The sequence below is a fragment of the Mobula birostris genome, chromosome 29, assembly GCF_030028105.1.
Source record: "Mobula birostris isolate sMobBir1 chromosome 29, sMobBir1.hap1, whole genome shotgun sequence".
NCBI lineage: Eukaryota > Metazoa > Chordata > Chondrichthyes > Myliobatiformes > Myliobatidae > Mobula > Mobula birostris.
In genome coordinates this window covers 25,275,663-25,296,675 of record NC_092398.1, presented here as the reverse complement: position 1 = coordinate 25,296,675, position 21,013 = coordinate 25,275,663, and the positions used below count along the sequence as shown (strand labels likewise).

General features: G+C 38.5%; 1 protein-coding gene across 1 annotated transcript in view; it reads right to left on the bottom strand.

The window, feature by feature from the left end:
• LOC140190161 (scavenger receptor cysteine-rich type 1 protein M160-like) overlaps positions 1 to 21,013 on the bottom strand; it is a 105,258-nt gene that overhangs the window by 15,366 nt on the left and 68,879 nt on the right. Inside the window, exons 22-24 of the mRNA XM_072246672.1 lie at positions 14,174 to 14,488; positions 10,528 to 10,842; positions 6,898 to 7,212 (exon numbers count right to left, since the gene is read on the bottom strand). Coding sequence (XP_072102773.1) covers positions 6,898 to 7,212; positions 10,528 to 10,842; positions 14,174 to 14,488 — 945 coding nt within the window. The remainder of the gene's footprint in view (positions 1 to 6,897; positions 7,213 to 10,527; positions 10,843 to 14,173; positions 14,489 to 21,013) is intronic.

Sequence of the window (21,013 nt, the reverse complement as noted above, 5' to 3'; positions counted from 1 at the left end):
ATTTATGAAGGTCACTTGTATATTTCATCGAGAGACTAACTAAAGACGACGGAGAGTTGTTCTTTATTGCATATTGTTGGTTTTCCTTTGGAAAGATTTATGGTTTAAGTATCTCTGTTTAAATGATCTCTGGACATTCTACCACTGAGGGAAGAAGATAAGGCGATTTGTTCCTTTAATTTAATACTTGTTTTTTTTTAAATCAGCTAAACGGTAGCTTTTTCCTACTAATAGGGCTTTTCATATTTTTTTTCTGTTTTATTATAACATTTTATAATTGAATTTAAAGCTTTTTTAGGAAATTAATATAAAACTTAAACATAGCGCTGGTTTTTCTCTCTAAGAGATAACATTATTTTGGTTCTTTCTTGTTTATTAGTCGATGGAATGTAAATACCTTTTTTTGCTGAGACTTTATTGTGTTTTTCACAAGGTCACTCTACTTTTTTACTAACTTGGGGGAGGGAAAGAAAACACAGACAGAGCGGTCAGCAGCTTTGAATTCTATTGTAGATCGCTTGCCTCTTTCGGGTTTCCGGGTGTGGGTGGGTGGGTTTGGAGTTAGGAATTTTTTCCCATTGGGTGGTTCCGGAGCGTGCGTGTTTTTTATTTGGTTGTATTTTTCATCACCGCCATCTCTTATCATCCCGTATTGGTATGTGCTCTGTGCATGTATAAAGTAGAGTAAAATTATAGTACGGTGTTCATACGAATTAATATAATAAGTTGGAATGTACATGGTTGGAATCATCCTATTAAACGAAAGAAGACTTTAAAAATCATTAACTGATTCCAACCTGATATAATTTTTGCTCAAGAGACACATATCAGGGCGGGAGATCAAAATAGATTTTTTTAGATGGTGGAATGGTTTGCAATTCCATTCTACTTCTCAGAGTAAAACAAAAGGCGTGTCTATTTTCATTAAACCTAATATATTTATTCAAGAGGATATTGAATCAGATTCTGATGGTAGATTTTTAATTGTTAAAGGAACAATCTGTAACAGAAAAGTTGTTTTGGTTAACTTGTATGGTCCTAACTCAGATGACCCTTCTTTTTTTAAAAAGTTATTTGCTTTACTGCCTGACTTAAATGAATATATGCTCATAATGGGTGGGGATTTTAATTGCTGTTTAAATCCTATGATTGATAAAAGCTCAACCAATCAGCGACTTCCAAATCGATCCACGTCATTTATTAATTCCTTTTTGATTGATTTTGGGTTGATTGATTTGTGGAGGTATCTCTATCCCGATAATAGAGAATATTCTTTCTTCTCACATGTTTATAAGAAATATTCGAGGATCGATTATTGCCTAGTGTTCTAGGCCAGTGGTCTCCAACCACTGGGCCGCGGACCGGTACCGGGCCGCAGAGCATGTGCTACCGGGCCGCGAGGAAACGATATGATTTGGTCAGCTGCACCTTTCCTCATTCCCTATCACAGCCATTGATCATCCATTACGCATGCGAGGTCATGACCCGCGCGTCATCCGTGTCAGGGCGGGAAGGCGTTCAACTCCTCGAGCTTGTAAATGAGGACGGGCTAAAAAGTATGTTTGACATAACATCTCTGTCGGCATTTTGGATCAAAGTCAAGGCTAAATATCCTGAGATAGCCACGAAAGCATTGAAAGCGTTGCTTTCATTTCCAACATTTTTCTGCGAAGCGGAGTTTTCTGCAATGAATGCAACGAAAACTAAACTGCAGAATAGACTGGACATCAGGAACCCCCTTCGAGTATCGTTGTCTCCCATCACCCCTCGACGGGACCGTCTTGTTGCAGGGAAACAAGCCCAGGGCTCCCACTGATTCAGCGATATTGGTGTGTTGCAATGATTTTATATATTCATACGGGGAAAATATGTGCTGTGCTTTTAATATCCAAATATTACTTAAAATGTTATGATGCTATTGACTTATAAGTGACCTATATAACCATATAACAATTACAGCACGGAAACAGGCCATCTCGGCCCTTCTAGTCCGTGCCGAACGCTACTTTCACCTAGTCCCGCCGACCTGCACTCAGCCCATAACCCTCCATTCCTTTCCTGTCCATATATCTATCCAATTTTTCTTTAAATGATCATATCGAACCTGCTTCTGCCACTTCTACTGGAAGTTCGTTCAACACTTCAGGCTCCCCTGATAATTGACTTATCATTATATCCATGTGAGGAAAATATGCGCTGTGTTTAATATTAAATTCATTAGATAAACCCTTTTAGAAACAAAATTGAGTGTATTACCCACTTATCACCTATATTCCGGTAGTGATTAACACCCACCCCCACGAACAGAATCACCAAAAAGGATTTGCTTGCGGGGGGGGGGGGGGGCGAGGGGGGAGGAATTGGCAGGTCACGACGTGCATGCACATTGGTGCCCGCGCAAGGCTTCATGGTCATTGTAGTCTTTTGGGTAAACAACGCATTTGACTGCTACTGTTGTTCGTTGGCAACCCTACCGCCGCAGCCAGCCCCCCCCCCGGTCGGCCGGTCTGCAAGAATATTGTCAATATTAAACCGGTCCGCAGTGCAAAAAAGGTTGGGGACCCTGTTCTAGGCAATAGAACACTTCTTGCCTCGTGTTAAAACTTGCGGATATGACGCTATTGCTATATCTGATCATGCACCTCTGAGTTTGTCTTTTGAATATGATGATGTCATTCTTGCCGGCACATCTTGGCGCATGTCTCAGACATTATTGCAAAACTCTGACTTTGTCAGTTTCATTGAAACCCAGATAAAAGAATTTTTTCTTTTTAATGATACAGGGGGTATGTCTAACTTAGTTATATGGGATACATTTAAAGCATTTTTACGTGCTCAGATTATTTCTTATTCAGCTAAACTTAAAAAACAAACTAAAGCAGAATTAGATAGATTTTCAAAACAAATTAAAGATTTAGATAATATTTATGCAATTTCCCCCAATACTGATTTACTTAAACAAAGGGTGGAACTTCAATCACAATATAACCTGTTATTAACCCATCCCATTGAAGGTTATTTACTTAAGTTAAAAAGCCAATTTTATATGTCTGGAGATAAAAATAATAAACTGCTTGCATCTCAATAAAACATGGCTGCAGCCAAGAGGCAAATCATGAAAATTCATAGGAAAGATGGTACCTTAGCTCAGGAATATGAAGAAATTAATAAGATTTTTCAAGATTTTTATGCCGAGCTATATAAATCTCAATGTTCGTTAGATTCCTCTAAAATGAATACTTTTTTACGAAAGATTGTTTTTCCTAAAATCTCGGCTGAGGATCAAAAAACTCTCGATGCTCAAATTACTGAAGCCGAAATTCATAAAGCTAATTTTTCAATGCAATCTGGTAAGTCCCCAGGACTTGATGGCTATCCTGTAGAATTTTACAAAAAATTTGGAAAGTTGCTCTCTCCGTATACGTTGGAAATGTTTAAGGATTCTTTTGTGAAAGGTGACTTGCCCTCTATGAGGCTTCTATTTCTTTAATTCTTACAAAAGATAAAGATCCTACTGACTGTGCTTCATATAGACCTATTCCATTACTAAATGTTGATGCTAAGATTTTGTCAAAGATAATGACCAATCGGTTGGAGAATATTTTGGGTAAAATTATTTGTAAAGGATCAAACAGGTTTTATAAAGGGTCGCTATTCTTTTTCAAATGTTCGGAGACTATTTAACATTATATATTCATCCTCTTCTAAAACTCCACAATGTGTTGTATCTTTGGATGCTGAAAAAGCGTTTGACCAAGTCGAATGAAAATATTTATTTAATGTTTTAGAGAAATTTGGCTTTGGTGTTAATTTTAATAATTGGATTAAAATGATATATAAAGCCCTTATTGCTACAGTTGTCACTAACAATCGTAGGTCTCCTTTTTTTCAGCTTCTAAGGGGACACGGCAAGGCTGTCCATTAAGTCCTTTGTTGTTTAATTTAATATTAGAACTCCTTGCTATTCCTCTTTGTGAGGCTAAAAATATCCATGGGATCTTTGTGAATGAGACCATGCATAAGGTCTCTCTTTATGCTGATGACTTATTGGTTTATATATCTAACCCTGACGAATTCATTCCTGCCTTGCTAAAATTATTTAATGAATTTGGAGGTTTTTCAGGATATAAAATAAATTTTAGTAAAAGTGAATTATTTCCTTTAAATGATTCTGTCTCTATATATGATAATACTCCTTTTAAAGTTTCAGACTCTTTTAGATATTTAGGTATTATAATTACTAAAAAATATAAGGATCTTTATAAAGCTAATTTTGTTCCCTTAGTAGACTCTATGAAGTATTTATTTAGTAGATGGAGTCCACTTACATTTTCACTTGTTGGTTGTGTTCATGTAGTTAAAATGATGATTTTACCGAAATTTTTATATTTATTTCAGAATATTCCTGTTTTTTTGACGAGGAAGTTTTTTGATCAGATTGGTTCTATTATTTTATCTTTTATTTGGAATAATGAAAGACCAGGAATTAGTAAATGTCATTTACAAAAATTAAAAAAGGATGGAGGTCTTGCTTTGCCTAATTTTAGAATGTATTATTGGGCTGATAATGTGCGATATATGTCTTTTTGGTTATTCTGGGTTGATAAGAGTGATTGGCCAATTTGGGTAGACCTGGAACTGAAAGTTGTAAAACAGTTTTATTTAACCTCATTATTGGGAGCTCCTTTACCTATACGATTAGGTAAAGTTGTTAATTTAAACCTATATCCTGTGATTAAGTATTCTTTACAAATTTGGCTCCAGTTCTGCAATGTTTTTAATCTTAAAAAATTTAAACTTTGTAGTTTAATTTACTGAAATTACTTTTTTAAGCCTTCTTTGAGTGATCCAATTTTTTCACTTTGGAAAAATAAACGTATTAATTCTTTTTTGGATTTATTTAAAGAAGATAGATTGATGTCTTTTGAACAATTAATTGATAAATATTCTCTTTCATACTCACACTTTCTGCAATACCTTCAATTTAGAAATTTTTTACAAAAATATTTAAGTAATTTTCCTTACATATTGGAGGCTGACCTGTTAGATACTACTATGAGTATGAATCCTTTGATTAAGGGTTCTATTGGAAGAATTTACAATTTATTATTACAATGGGATAAGCGTCCTTTATCTAAGATTAAACAGGATCGGGAAAAGGAACTTAATTTGACTTCTATGACGGAGGATTGGATGCGGATATTGAAGCTGGTTAACTCTTCTTTAATTTGTGCTAGCCATTTATTGATTCAATTTAAAAATGTACATCGTTATCATTTGACAAAGGAGAGACTTTCTAAAATCTTTCCTAATGTTGATAGTCATTGTGATAGATGTAAAACTGAGATAGCTACACTGACACATATGTTTTGGTCTTGTTCTATATTGGAACAGTCCTGGAAGTCGGTTTTCTCAACAATTTCTAAAGCACTTAAAATTAATTTACAACCTAATAAAGTAACTGTGCTCTTTGGAATAGTTCCTCAAAATATTCATGGTATTTCTGTGTCTGACCAACATGTTATTGCATCTGTTACATGATAGCTAGGAGGGCCATTTTGTTGAAGTGGAAAGATACATCAGCTCCCACTTTGTCACAATGGTTCTCTCAAGTGATGCTATGTCTTAGTTTGGAGAAAATTAGAAGTCGAACCTCTGAACCTTTATTTGATTTTGAGAAAAGATGGGGCTCATTTGCTCGTTATTATCATTTGAGTTAATTGATATAATTTTTCCACGATCTAACTGTAAATTTTTTCAGTATATTTTCATTTCTTGCTGGTGGTTTGATGTTTATTTTTAAAGCTTTTTGTATGACGCATGACTCCGAGGTTGTACACCTAATCGGTTCTTTTTTTTTCTCACTTTTCAGCTTAGTAGGTTTTTTTGTTATCACAATTTTTTTTTCAATCTTTAAGATAATGTTTTTTTTGAGGCATTGTAAGGGTTGTTACTTCGATGTACTCATGTTATTTTTCCTGTATATAACAATAAAAAGATTTGAAAAGAAAGAAAGAAAGAAAAGCAGGAAGTGACAGTAAGCGTGAATTCAATGAACAGAGGGAAAATGAGTTCTTATTTATAGCGGGTCCGTCAGGAAAACCATTGTGCATTGTTTGTGAACACACTTTCTCACATAATAGAAGACATGATCCTAATAGACACCATAAAACACCACATCAGACTGAAATGCAAGGAAAACTGAAGCTAGTGCTTAGGTCTGAATTACGGAAAGACGATATGATTAAGAAAAAGGAAGAAATCAAAAGCAGACAAAATATAGATGTGAAAAGTCTCATTAAGGTAAGTAATGTTTATCTTGTTTGATATTAAATCAATATATCATGTAAAAATGCTCAATATGTGTATATGAACGTATTTTTACAGGAATTGAATGGGGGTACAAGAGTTGTACGGCGCACCTGAACTCGTGCGTGAAAAAATTGACGCATGGAATGTAGAACGTTGGCCACCCCTGCTCTAAATGTTTATATGTAGTTTATGAAATAGAGTTCTTACGTGAACCCGAGAAAACTAACGAAATGTCGTTAATAAATAGTTACAATTCACTGTTTTGCATACAGATTTATTACCGGTCATTCCTTAAATTTTCTGATCTGATACGTCTTATCCTATATGAAGCTGGACCCAGCACCTGTATGCACGTCAACTAGGACATAAAGATTTGCCAAATGAAACACTCCAGCATTTTAAAGGACGCAGAAAAAATGTTAATTAAGTTGTGCCTGCCTCAACAACGTCAAGCATCAGTTCATAAATTCTCATCGTTTTAGCCACAGCAACTGGAGTGGCTGGGCTAATTACTAAAATATAGAGTCTTTCTTAATACCAATAGAGAGAAAGCAGAATCAAAGAGGTTCTTTGTTCTATGCCTACCTTCTGAACAAATCACTCCTGCATCCTCTTCGTGACCGCAGTTATGACTCCCCCATCCTCGGAAGGAACATTCCCAAAGGAAGGATTCCTTTCCACTGCACGCAACATCATCCATCCAGATATTCCCGCTGCCTTGCCCAAAGCGTGCCCCAGGTACTGCTGCTGCAGCAGAGGGACAACCCAACTCACTGCAGACAACCTTGGCGTCGTCAGTGTCCCAACCATCGTCACATACCGTTCCCCATTGCGCATTGTATAGCATCTCCACTCTCCCTGAACAACGATCGCTGCCGCCTACCAGCCTTATTTCGGGCTCTGGAATGACATTCAAACAAGAAATTACTGTATTTTTTGGAGTTTCGCTTCAGGTATGTTCTGTTCCGCGTTCCTGTCCATTACACAGCATGTGAATGCTTGTAGAAGCAGAGCCACCATTGTTGCAGCATTGACTGTTGGGAGAGGCCAGTGGTTAAAGTGGATTGTCAGGCATTGGCTCAAAGGAGTCTTCAGCACAGAAGAGGCACTGGCTCTGGGTAACTTGAGGGGGGTACTTAATGTAGTTTAGAAGGCCTTTGCGTGTTATTCACGTTAGATGCTGAAGTCTTGGGAGCCCCACGGGCAACTACATGTATGTGAGGTGCGTCCAGCTGCAGATTCTGCAAGACCGTGCTACGGATCAGGAGCAGCAGCTGCAAGACCTTCAGCTTCAACGGGAGAGTGAGGAGATGATCCATCAGAGGTGCAGGAGTCTGATAACTGAGTGACTGTCAGGGGAAGGAATTAGACGTTGAATAGACAGTTAGCTTACAGCAGATCTTGGGTAAATTCCCTGAATAATAAGCATATCATTTTGGATACTATTTTTTGAAATAACCTCTCAGGAGAATGCCACGGAAACCAGGTGGGTTGCACTGACCATGCATTGCAGAAGGGAAAGAGGGAGCGTCGTGAGCAGTTGAGATGGAAGACTCAATAGTCAGAGGAATTGAAAAAAAAAGTTTGTTGATGTCAACAGGACACACGGATGGTCTGTTGCTCCCTCCCAGTTGCTATGGACTCGGATCACGTCCATAGCATTGTGCAGAGGGAGGGAGAGCAGCCTGAAATCTTGGTACAAAGAAGTTCCACAATGAGGATTTGAGGAGCTGGACAGAATGCTGAGACGCAACACATTCAGGATTACTGCCTGCGTCACGTGCCAGGGACGGTAGAAACAGAATGATTTGGCAGATAAATGCATGGCTAAGAATTTGGAGCAAGGAGTGAAGTGCTTCAGGTTCTTCGATCATTCGGATCTCTTCTAGGGGAGGCATGACCTGTACAGAAGGGAAGGCTTACAGCTGAAGCCGATGGGGACCAACATCCTCACACACGTGTTTCTTAGAGGTATTGGGGAGGGCTCAAACTAATTTGGCAGCGGGGTGGAAACCGAAGGGAATGGGGTCAGGACAGCACGGATGGTAAAAGAGAAAAGACAGCATGCAGTCAGTCTGGAAGGAAAGGCGGGCAGATGATCGAACAAAAATAAATCTCCCAGCAGAGTGAGTATCGGTACATTAGGGATGCAGAATCAAAAAGGGTTATAATACTGTTCTCAACGTTTATTGAGGACAGCAATACGGTGCTTTACAAATTGTCACGTATGAGCTTGTGGACATCACCGATTCATTGCTGAAAGATTGTTTGGTGGGTAGCTGAATTTCCATTGTATATTGTATCAAAACGGTATAAACATAGGCTGGGGGGCGTGTCATCGCACTGCTGTTAGAGAATGGCATCAAATACTGAGAAAGATATGACATAGAATCGGAAAATGTTGAATCCTCGTCAGTTCACTAATCAAACTGCAATGGAAATAGACCTTTATGGCAGTAGATGCAGCTCCCCGAACAGTAACTGAAATATAGACTGCAGAGTATAACAGAAATAGAAATGGTGTACCAAAAGGGAAATGTTATGATAGTAAGGGAAAATTTTAATATGCAGGTAGATTGGGAAAATTAGGTTGGTAATAGACTTCAAAAGAGAGTGAATTCAGAAGGACTTAGACAGTTTGGGAGCATGGGCATGGAAACGGGAAATTAAATACAATGTTGGAAAATGCATGGTCTTGCACTTCATCAGTAGAAATAATTCTGCAGACTATTTTCTAAACAGAGTAAAATCGAAACATCTGAGATGCAAAGGGACTTGGGAGTTCTTGTGCAGAATACCCTAAAGCAGGGATGGCCAACCTATGGCGCATGCACCTAAAGTGGTGCATTGCACCCAATGATAATAATAAAAAAGTAAGCCTACTCATGCAAAAAATATTAACTAAAAACAGATTTGTAGAAAAAAAATCTATAACGGGGATTCATGTACCTTATATCTAGAAATAGGTTTTACTGAGAATAAATCTAAAACTTAGCTGTTATTTTTAGCGATTTTATTATTTTGTGCACATCTTTTGGCGAATGTTATCTTCTTTCAGATTGATCTGTTTTAAATTTTAAAAAATGTTCAATGAGTCAAACTAGAAAAGAGGGACTTTTGTTCTGCAGTTGCTCCATAACTGTTCAATACATGTTTGATTCTTGTTTGATCCTGGGGCGCCAGGCGTCTGCACCAGGGGTGGGTTGCCGGTTTTTGTCAGTCAGTTTACAATTGAAACTCGTGTGCTACGGAGTTATGCTTTGTGAACATTTGCAGTTTTGTACTTTTCGAAAAACTAAGCTTTGCTTTTACATTCAGTGACCCATCACAGAGCAAAAGAAAAGCAGAAAGTGATAGTAAGCGTGAATTCAATGAACAGAGGGAAAATGAGTTCTTATTTATAGCAGGTCTGTCAGGAAAACCATTGTGCATTGTCTGTAGAAACACTTTCTCAGATAATAGAAGACATGATCTTAATAGACACTACAAAACACAACATCAGACTGAGATAGAAGGAAAACTGAAGCTGGTGCTTAGGTCTGAGTTACGGAAAGATGATGTGATTAAGAAAAAGGAAGAAATCAAAAGAAGACAAAATATATTTGTTAAAAGTCTCATTAAGGTAAGTATTGTTTATCTTGTTTTATATTCAATCAATACTTCATGTAAAATGCTAAATATGTGTATATTAACATATTTTTACAAGAATTGACTGGGGGTACAAGAGTTGTATGGCGCATCTGCACTCGTGCCTGAAAAAATTGACGCATGCAATCTAAAACATTGGCCACCCCTGCCCTAAAGGTTTACATGTAGTTTATGAAATAGACTTCCTACATGAACCCCAGAAAACTTATGAAATGATGTTAATAAATAGTTACAATGCACTGTTTTACATACAGATTTATTGCCGGTCATTCCTTATATTTTCTGATGTGATACGTCTTATCCTATATGAAGCTGGACTCAGCACCCGTATGCACGTCAACTAGGACATAAAAATTTGCCAAATGAAACACTCCAGCATTTTAAGTGACGCAGAAAAAATGTTAATTGAGTTGTGCCTGCCTCAACAACGTCAAGCATCAGTTCATAAATTCTCATCGTTTTACCCACAGCAACTAGAGTGGCTGGCCTAATTACTAAAATATAGAGACTTTCTTAATCCCAATAGAAAGAAAGCAGAAACAAAGAGGTTCTTTGTTCTATGCCTACCTTTTGAACAAATCACTCCTGCATCCTCTCCGTGACCGCAGTTATGACTCCCCCATCCTCGGAAGGAACATTCCCAAAGGGCGGATTCATTTCCATTGCACGCAACATCATCCATCCAGATATTCCCGCTGCCTTGCCCGAAGCGTGCCCCTGGTATGGCTGCTGCAGCAGAGGGACAACCCAACTCACTGCAGACAACCTTGGCGTCTTCAGTGTTCCATCCATCGTCACATACCGTTCCCCACTGTGCATTGTACTGCACCTCCACTCTCCCTGAACAACGATCGCTGCCGCCTACCAGCCTTATTTCGGGCTCTAGAATGACATTCAAAGAAGAAATTACTGTATTTTTTGGAGTTTCGCTTCAGACATGTTCAGTTCCGCGTTCCTATCCATAACACAGTAGGTGAATATTTGCACAAGCGGAGCCACCACTGTTGCAGCATTGACTGTTGGGATAGGCTAGTGGTAAAAGTGGATTGTCAGGCATTGGCTCAAAGGAGTCTTCAGCACAGAAGAGGCACTGGCTCTGGGTAACATGAGGGGGGGTACTTAGTGCAGCTTAGAAGGCCTTTGCGTGCTATTCACGTTAGATGTTGAAGTCTTGGGAGCCCCACAGGCAACTACATGTATGTGAGGTGCGTCCAGCTGCAGATACTGCAAGATCGTGCTATGGATCGGGAGCAGCAGCTGCAAGACCTTCGGCTTCTACGGGAGAGTGAGGAGATCATCCATCAGAGCTGCAGGAGTCTGATAACTGAGTGACTGTCAGGAGAAGGAATTAGACGGTGAATAGACAGTTAGCTCACAGCAGCTCTTGGGTAAATTCCCTGAATAATTATAAGTATATCATTTTGGATACTATTTTTTGAAATAACCTCGCAGAAGAACACCACGGAGACCAGGTGGGTTGCACTGACCATGGATTGCAGAAGGGAAAGAGGGAGAGTCGTGAGCGGTTGAGATGGAAGACTGAATAGACAGAGGAATCGAAAAAAAGGTTTGTTGACGTGAGCGGGAGGCACGGATGGTCTGTTGCGCCCTCCCAGTTGCTATGGACTCGGATCGCGTCCACAGCATTGTGCAGGGGGAGGGAGAGCAGCCTGAAATCTTGGGACAATGAGGTTCCGTAAAGAGGATTTAAAGAGCTGAACAAAATGCTGAGACACAACACATTCAGGATTACTGCCTGCGTCACGCACAAGGGACAGTAGAAACAGAATTATTTGGGACATAAATGCGTGGCTGCGAAATTTGGAGCAGGGAGTGAAGTGCTTCAGGTTCTTGGATCATTGGGATATTTTCTAGGGGAGGCATGAGCTGTACAGAACGGAAGGGTTGCAGCTTAAGCCGATGGGGTCCAACATTCTCGCACACTGCTTTCCTAGAGCTATTGGGGAGGGTTCAAACTAATTTTGCAGAGGGGTGGAAACAGAAGGGAATGGGGTCAGGACAGCACGGATGCTATAGGAGAAAAGGGAACATGCAGTCAGTCTGGTAGTAAAGGCGGGTAGATGATCGAACAAAAAAAAGCTACCAGCAGAGTGAGTATCAGTGCATTAGGGATGCAGAATCAAAAAGGGTTACAATACTGTTCTCAACGTCTATTGAGCACAACAACACGGCGCTAGTACCAAGTGTCACGTATGATCTTGTGGACATCACCGATTCGTTGCTGAAAGACTGTTTGGTGGGTAGCTGAATTTCCATTGTACATTGCATCGGAAGGGTATGAACATATGCTGGGGGCGTGGCATCGCTCTGCTGTTAGAGAATGGCATCAAATACTGAGAAAGATTTGAAATAGATCAGAAAATATTGAATCCTTGTCAGTTCAGTAAGGAAACTGCAGTGGAAATGGACCCTGATGGCAGTAGATGCAGCTCCCCGAACAGTAACTGAAATATAGAGTGCAGAATACAACAGAAATAGAAATGGTGTACCAAAAGGTAAATGTTATAATGGTCAGGGGAAATTTTAATAAGCAGTTAGATTGGGAAAATTAGGTTGGTAATAGAACCCAAAAGAGAGTGAATTCAGAAGGACTTAGACAGTTTGGGAGTATGGGCATGGAAACGGCAAATTAAATACAATGATGGAAAATGCATGGTCTTGCACTTCATCAGTAGAAATAATTCTGCAGACTATTTTCTAAGCAGAATAAAGTCGAAACATCTGAGATGCAAAGGGACTTGGGAGTTCTTGTGCAGAACAGCCTAAAGCAGGGATGGCCAACCTATGGTGCATGCACCGAAAATGGTGCATTGCACACCTGTGATAATAATAAAAAAGTAAGCCTACTCATGCAAAAAGTATTAACTAAAAACAGATTTGTAGAAAAAAAATCTATAGCAGGCATTCAAAGTAGCTTAGATCTAGAAATGGGTTTTACTGAGAATAAATCTAAAACTTAAGCTATTATTTTTAGCGATTTTATTATTTTGTGCACATCATTTGGCGAATGTTATCTTCTTTCACATTGATCTGTTCTCAATTTTAAAAAATGTTTAATGTGTCAAACTAGAAAAGAAGGACTTGTATTCTGCAGTCGTTCCATAACTGTTCAATATATGTTTGAAACTTGCTTGATCCTGAGACGCCAGGCATCTGCACCAGCGGTGCGTCGCAGGTTTTTGCCAGTCAGTTTACAATTGACACTCGTATGCTACGGAGTTATGCTTTGTTCGTCCTTTGTGAACATTTGCAGTTTGTACTTTTTAGAAAAACTAAGCTTTGTTTTTACATTCAGTGACCCATCACAATGCAAAAGAAAAGCAGAAAGTGATAGTAAGCGTGAATTCAATGAACAGAGGGAACATGAGTTCTTATTTATAGCGGGTCCATCAGGAAAAACGCCGAGCATTGTTTGTGAAAACACTTTCTCACATAATAGAAGACATGATCCTAATAGACAATATAAAACACAACATCAGACTGAAATAGAAGGAAAACTGAAGCTAGTGCTTGGGTCTGAGTTACGGAAAGACTATGTGCTTAAGAAAAAGGAAGAAATCAAAAGAAGACAAAATATATTTGTTAAAAGTCTCATTAAGGTAAGTAATGTTTATCTTGTTTTATATTAAATCAATATATCATGTAAAAATGCTAAATATGTGTATATGAACATATTTTTACAAGAATTGAAGGGGGGTACATGAGTTGTACGGCACATCTGAACTCGTGCTTGAAACAATTGACACATGGATTGTAAACCATTGGCCACCCCTGCCCTCAAGGTTTTTTATGCAGTTTATGAAGTAGACTTCCTACGTGAACCCCAGAAAATGAAATGAGGTTAATAAATAGTTACAATTCACTGTTTTGCATACAGATTTATGACTGGACATTCCTTATATTTTCTGATTCTGATACGTCTTATCCATTATGAAGCGGGAATCAGCACCTGTATGCACGACCAACTAGGACATAAAAATTTGCCAAATGAAACACTCCAGCATTTTAAGTGACGCAGAAAAAATATTAATTAAGTTGTGCCTGCCTCAACAACGTCAAGCATCAGTTCATAAATTCGCATCGTTTTACCCACAGAAACTAGAGTGGTTGGCCTAATTATAAACATATAGAGTCTTTGTTAATCCCAATAGACAGAAAGCAGAAACAAAGAGGTACTTTCTTCTATGCCTACCTTCTGAACAAATCACTCCTGCATCCTCTCTGTGACCGCAGTTATTACTCCCCCATCCTCGGAAGGAACATTCCGAAAGGGCGGATTCCTTTCCATTGCACGCAACATCATCCATCCAGATATGCCCGCTGCCTTGCCCGAAGTGTGCCCCCGGTATGGCTGCTGCAGCAGAGGGACAACCCAACTCATTGCAGACAACCTTGGCGTCTTCGGTGTCCCATCCATCGTCACATACCGTTCCCCACTGTGCATTGTACCGCACCTCCACTCTCCCTGAACAACGATCGCTGCCGCCTACCAGCCTTATTTCGGGCTCTAGAATGACATTCAAAGAAGAAATTACTGTATTTTTTTGAGTTTCGCTTCAGATATGTTCAGTTCCGCGTTCCTATCCATAACACAGCATGTGAATGTTTGCACAAGCGGAGCCACCATTGTTGCAGCACTGACTGTTGGGAGAGGCCAGTGGTAAAAGTGGATTGTCAGGCATTGGCTCAAAGGAGTCTTCAGCACAGAAGAGGCACTGGCTCTGGGTAACTTGAGGGGGGTACTTAGTGTAGCGTCGAAGGCCTTTGCATGTTATTCACATTGGAGGTTGAAGTCTTGGGAGCCCCACAGGCAACTACATGTATGTGAGGTGCGTCGAGCTGCAAGACCGTGCTATGGATCGGGAGCAGCAACTGCAAGACCTTCAGCTTCTACGGGAGAGTGAGAAGATCATCCATCAGAGCTGCAGGAGTCTGATAACTGAGTGACTGTCAGGGGAAGAAATTTGACGGTGAATAGACAGATATCTCACAGCAGCTCTTGGGTAAATTCCCTGAATAGTAAGTATATCATTTTGGATACTATTTTTTGAAATAACCTCTCAGGAGAATGCCACGGAGACCAGGTGGGTTGCACTGACCATGGATTGCAGAAGGGAAAGAGGGAGAGTCGTGAGCGTTTGAGATGGAATACTCAATTGTCAGAGGAAATCGAAAATAAAGATTGTTGATGTGAACGGGACACACGGATGGTCTGTTGCTCCCTCCCAGGTGCTATGGACTCAGATCGCGTCCATAGCATTGTGCAGGGGGAGGGAGAGCAGCCTGAAATCTTCGTACAAAGAGGTTCCGCAATGAGGATTTAAAGAGATGGACAGAATGCTGAGATGCAACACATTCAGGATTACTGCCTGCGCCACATGACAGGGATGGTAGAAACAGAATGATTTGGCAGATAAATGCGTGGCTGAGAATTTGGTGCAGGGAGTGAAGTTCTTCAGGTTCTTGGATCATTCGGATATCTTCTAGGGGAGGCATGACCTATACAGAAGGGAAGACTTGGAGCTGAAGCCGATGGGGACCAACATTCTCGACACTGGTTTCTTAGAGCTATTAGGGAGGGCTCAAACTAATTTTGCAGGGGGGTGGAAACCGAAGGGAATGGGGTCAGGACAGCGCGGATGGTAAAAGAGAAAAGATAACATGAAGTCAGTCTGGTAGGAAAGGCGGGCAAATGATCGAACAAAAAAAATCTACGAGCAGAGGGAGTATCAGTACATTAGGGATGCAGAATCAAAAACGGTTACAATACTGTTCTCAACGTCTATTGAGCACAACAACACAGCGCTTTTACAAATTGTCATGTATGATCTTGTGGACATCACCGATTCGTTGCTGAAAGATTGTTTGGTGGGTAGCTAATTTCCATTGTATATTGTATGGACAGGGTATGAACATAGGGTGGGGGCTTGGCATTGCTCTGCTGTTAGAGAATGGCATCAAATACTGAGGAAGATATGACATAGGATTGGAAGATGTTGAATTCTTGTCAGTTCAGTAATGAAACTGCAATGAACATGGACCCTGATGGCAGTATATGCAGCTCTCCAAACAGTAACTGAAATGTAGACTGCAGAATACAACAGAAATAGAAATGGTGTACCAAAAGGGAAATGTTAAGGGGAAATTTTAATATGGAAGTAGATTGGGAAAATTAGGTTGGTAATAGAACTCAAAAGAGAGTGAATTCAGAAGGACTTAGACAGTTTGGGAGTATGGGCATGGAAACGGCAAATTAAATACAATGTTGAAAAATGCATTGTCTTGCACTTCATCAGTAGAATTAATTCTGCAGACTATTTTTTAAACAGAGTAAAATTGAAACATCTGAGATGCAAAGGGACTTGGGAGTTCTTGTGCAGAACACCGTAAAGCAGTGATCGCCAAAGGTGGCGTAAATTGCACCCCTGTGATAATAATAAAAAAGTAAGCATTCTCATGCAAGAAGTATTAACTAAAAACCGCTATGTAGGAAAAAAATCTATAACAGGAATTCAAGTAGCTTAGATCTAGAAATGGGTTCTACTGAGAATAAATCTAAGACTTAGCTATTATTTTTAGCGATTTTATTATTTTGTGCACATCTTTTGGTGAATGTTATCTTTTTTCACATTGATCTGTTTTCCATTTTAAAAAATGTTCAGTGAGTCAAACTAGAAAAGAAGGACTTTTGTTCTGCAGTCGTTCCATAACTGTTCAATCTCTGTTTGGTACTTGTTTGATCCTGAGGCGCCAGGCATCTGCACCAGCGGTGGGTCACAGGTTTTTGCCAGTCAGTTTACAATTGACACTCGTGTGCTGCGGAGTTATGCTTTGTTCGTCCTTTGTGAATAATGCAGTTTGTACTTTTTCGAAAAACTAAGCTTTGTTTTTACATTTAGTGACCCATCACAGTGCAAAAGAAAAGCAGAAAGGGAGGACTGCCCCTGTCTGCAAATGGAGCAGCAGTATTTTTGTGCTGATCTTAGTTTTCTTTCTCTCTCAAAGTTTAAGCTTTGAATTTAAAATTTTTACTTGTTGATTCTTGAGGGGGATCAATATGTCTATGTCTACAAGAAGTAGGAAGAATTTACCTGAACCGAGTGATAAAAGTAATGGGAAAGGAAAGGTGAAAAGGAAAGATCTGATGAAATGCCATCATGGGCTGAAGATATTGTTCGGACACTGAATTCAATTAAGGATCAGAACGGATCAATTAAAGACCAACTGGAAAAGAATTGTAATGAAATGAAGTCATTTCTGGGAAAACTTAAATACCTGGAAACTCAAGTTACTTCACACGAAGAGGAATTGAAGATAACTAAGCAAAAGTTGTCTGAAGCTACAACTTGTTTGGAAAGATATCAAAATAAGATTATAGACCTGGAAACTAGGTCTTGACGAAGGAATATAAGAATTGTTGGTCTGCAGGATGGAGATCTAACGGCTTACTTTGGTAAGCTTTTCCACACTTTATTTCCTACCATTCTATCAAAGCTGCCTGCTATAGAAAGGGCACACAGGGCGTTTATCTCAAAATTTAAGGATTCTAGTAAACCAAGATCTGTTCTGGTTTGCTTTCATGACTTTAAAATTAAAGATCAAATAATGCGACAGGCAAGAAAACAGAGAGTTTTTAGATTTATGGCATCTGAACTCCGCTTCTACGAAGATTATCCAAGACAGATAATGGAACAAAGATTAAAATTTGCCCTGGTAATGAATCAAGCATATGATAAAAAAACTTATTCCGTCTCTGAGGTACCCGACAAGAATTAAAATTTTCCCTGCTAATTCTCCTCCTCGCACTTTTTTTGATCCAAAAGCTGCACTGGAACTTGTTCAGGCTTTGCATGCCGCTGTCACCGACGCCGCTGTTGAATGATCCATCTGAAAGGCTGTTTGGCTATTTGTATATTATTCGCATTTTGGAAAGAAGATTTATGAAGGTCACTTGTATATTTCATCGAGAGACTAACTAAAGACGACGGAGAGTTGTTCTTTATTGCATATTGTTGGTTTTCCTTTGGAAAGATTTATGGTTTAAGTATCTCGGTTTAAGTGATCTCTGGACATTCTACGACTGAGGGAAGAAGATAAGGCGATTTGTTTCTTTACTTTAATACTTCTTTTCTTTGAAATCAGCAAATTGGTAGTTTTTTTCCTACTAATAGGGTATTTTATATATTTTTTCTGTTTTATTATAACATTTTATAATTGAATTTAAAGGTTTTTTAGGGAATTAATATAAAACTTAAACATAGCACTGGTTTTTCTCAAGAGTTAACATTATTTTGGTTCTTGTTTATTAGTCGATGGAATGCAAATACCTTTTTTTGCTGAGACTTTATGGTTTTTTTTCACAGGGTCACTCTACTTTTTTACTAACTGGGGGGAGGGAAAGAAAACACAGACAGAGCAGTCAGCAGCTTTGAATTCTATCGTAGATCGCTTGCCCCTTTCGGGTTTCCGGGTGTGGGTGGGTGGGTTTAGAGTTAGGAGTTTTTTCCCATTGGGTGGTTCCGGAGCGTGCGTGTTTTTTATTTGGTTATATTCTTCATCACCGCCATATTTGATCATCCCGTATTGGTATGTGCTCTGTGCATGTATAAAGTAGAATAAAATTATAGTATGGTGTTCATACGGATTAATATAATAAGTTGGAATGTACGTCGTTGGAATCATCCTATTAAACGAAAGAAGACTTTAAAAATTATTAACTGATTCCAACCTGATATAACTTTTGCTCAAGAGACACATATCAGGGCGGGAGATCAAAATAGATTTTTTAGATGGTGGAATGGTTTGCAATTCCACTCTACTTCTCAGAGTAAAACAAAAGGCGTGTCTATTTTCATTAAACCTAATATATTTATTCAAGAGGATATTGAATCAGATTCTGATGGTAGATTTTTAATTGTTAAAGGAACAATCTGTAACAGAAAAGTTGTTTTGGTTAACTTGTATGGTCCTAACTTAGATGACCCTTCTTTTTTTAAAAAGTTATTTGCTTTACTGCCTGACTTAAATGAATATATGCTCATAATGGGTGGGGATTTTAATTGCTGTTTAAATCCTATGATTGATAAAAGCTCAACCAATCAGCGACTTCCAAATCGATCCGCGTCATTTATTAATTCCTTTTTGATTGATTTTGGGTTGATTGATTTGTGGAGGTATCTTCATCCCAATAATAGAGAATATTCTTTCTTCTCACATGTTTATAAAAAACATTCGAGGATCGATTATATTATAATTGATCCCCGCTTCTTGCTTAGTGTTAAAACTTGCGAATATGACGCTATTGCTATATCTGATCATGCACCTCTGAGTTTGTCTTTTGAATTTGATGATGTCATTCTTGCCCTCACACCTTGGCGTATGTCTCAGACATTATTGCAAAACTCTGACTTCGTCAGTTTCATTGAAACCCAGATAAAAGAATTTTTTCTTTTTCGTGATACAGGGGGTATGTCTAAATTAGTTATATGGGACACATTTAAAGCATTTCTACGTGGTCAGATTATTTCTTATTCAGCTAAACTTAAAAAACAAACTAAAGCAGAATTAGATAGATTTTCAAATCAAATTAAAGATTTAGATAATATTTATGCAATTTCCCCCAGTACTGATTTATTTAAACAAAGGGTGAAACTTCAATCACAATATAACCTGTTATTAACTCATCCCATTGAAGGTTATTTGCTTAAGTTAAAAAGCCAATTTTATATGTCTGGAGATAAAAAGAATAAACTGCTTGCATCTCAATTAAACATGGCTGCAGCCAAAAGGCAAATCATGACAATTCGTAGGAAAGATGTTTTGGTCTTGTTCTATATTGGAACAGTCCTGCAAATTGGTGTTCTCAACAAATTCTAAAGCACTTAAAATTAATTTACAACCTAATAAAGTAACTGTGCTCTTTGGAATAGTTCCTCAAAATACTCAATGGTATTTCTGTGTCTGACCAACATGTTATTGCATTTGTTACAGTGATAGCTAGGAGGGCCATTTTGTTGAAGTGGAAAGATACATCAGCTCCCACTTTGTCACAATGGTTCTCTCAAGTGATGCTATGTCTTAGTTTGGAGAAAATTAGAAGTCGAACCTCTGAACCTTTATTTGATTTTGAGAAAAGATGGGGCTCATTTGCACGTTATTATCATTTGAGTTAATTGACATAATTTTTCCACGATCTAATTGTAAATTTTTTTGGTATATTTTCTTTTCTTGCTGGTGGTTTGATGTTTATTTTTAAAGCTTTTTGTATGACGCATGACTCCGAGGTTGTACACCTAATCGGTTCTTTTTTTTTCTCACTTTTCAGCTTAGTAGGTTTTTTTGTTATCACAATTTTTTTTTCAATCTTTAAGATAATGTTTTTTTTGAGGCATTGTAAGGGTTGTTACTTCGATGTACTCATGTTATTTTTCCTGTATATAACAATAAAAAGATTTGAAAAGAAAGAAAGAAAGAAAAGCAGGAAGTGACAGTAAGCGTGAATTCAATGAACAGAGGGAAAATGAGTTCTTATTTATAGCGGGTCCGTCAGGAAAACCATTGTGCATTGTTTGTGAACACACTTTCTCACATAATAGAAGACATGATCTTAATAGACACCATAAAACACCACATCAGACTGAAATGCAAGGAAAACTGAAGCTAGTGCTTAGGTCTGAATTACGGAAAGACGATATGATTAAGAAAAAGGAAGAAATCAAAAGCAGACAAAATATAGATGTGAAAAGTCTCATTAAGGTAAGTAATGTTTATCTTGTTTGATATTAAATCAATATATCATGTACAAAAGCTCAATATGTGTATATTAACATATTTTTACAAGAACTGAATGGAAGTACAAGATTTCTACGGCGCATCTGAACTCGTGCATGAAAAAATTGACGCATGGAATGTAAAACATTGGCCACCCCTGTCCTAAATGTTTATATGTAGTTTATGAAATAGAGTTCTTATGTGAACCCCAGAAAACTAACGAAATGCCGTTAATAAATAGTTACAATTCACTGTTTTGCAT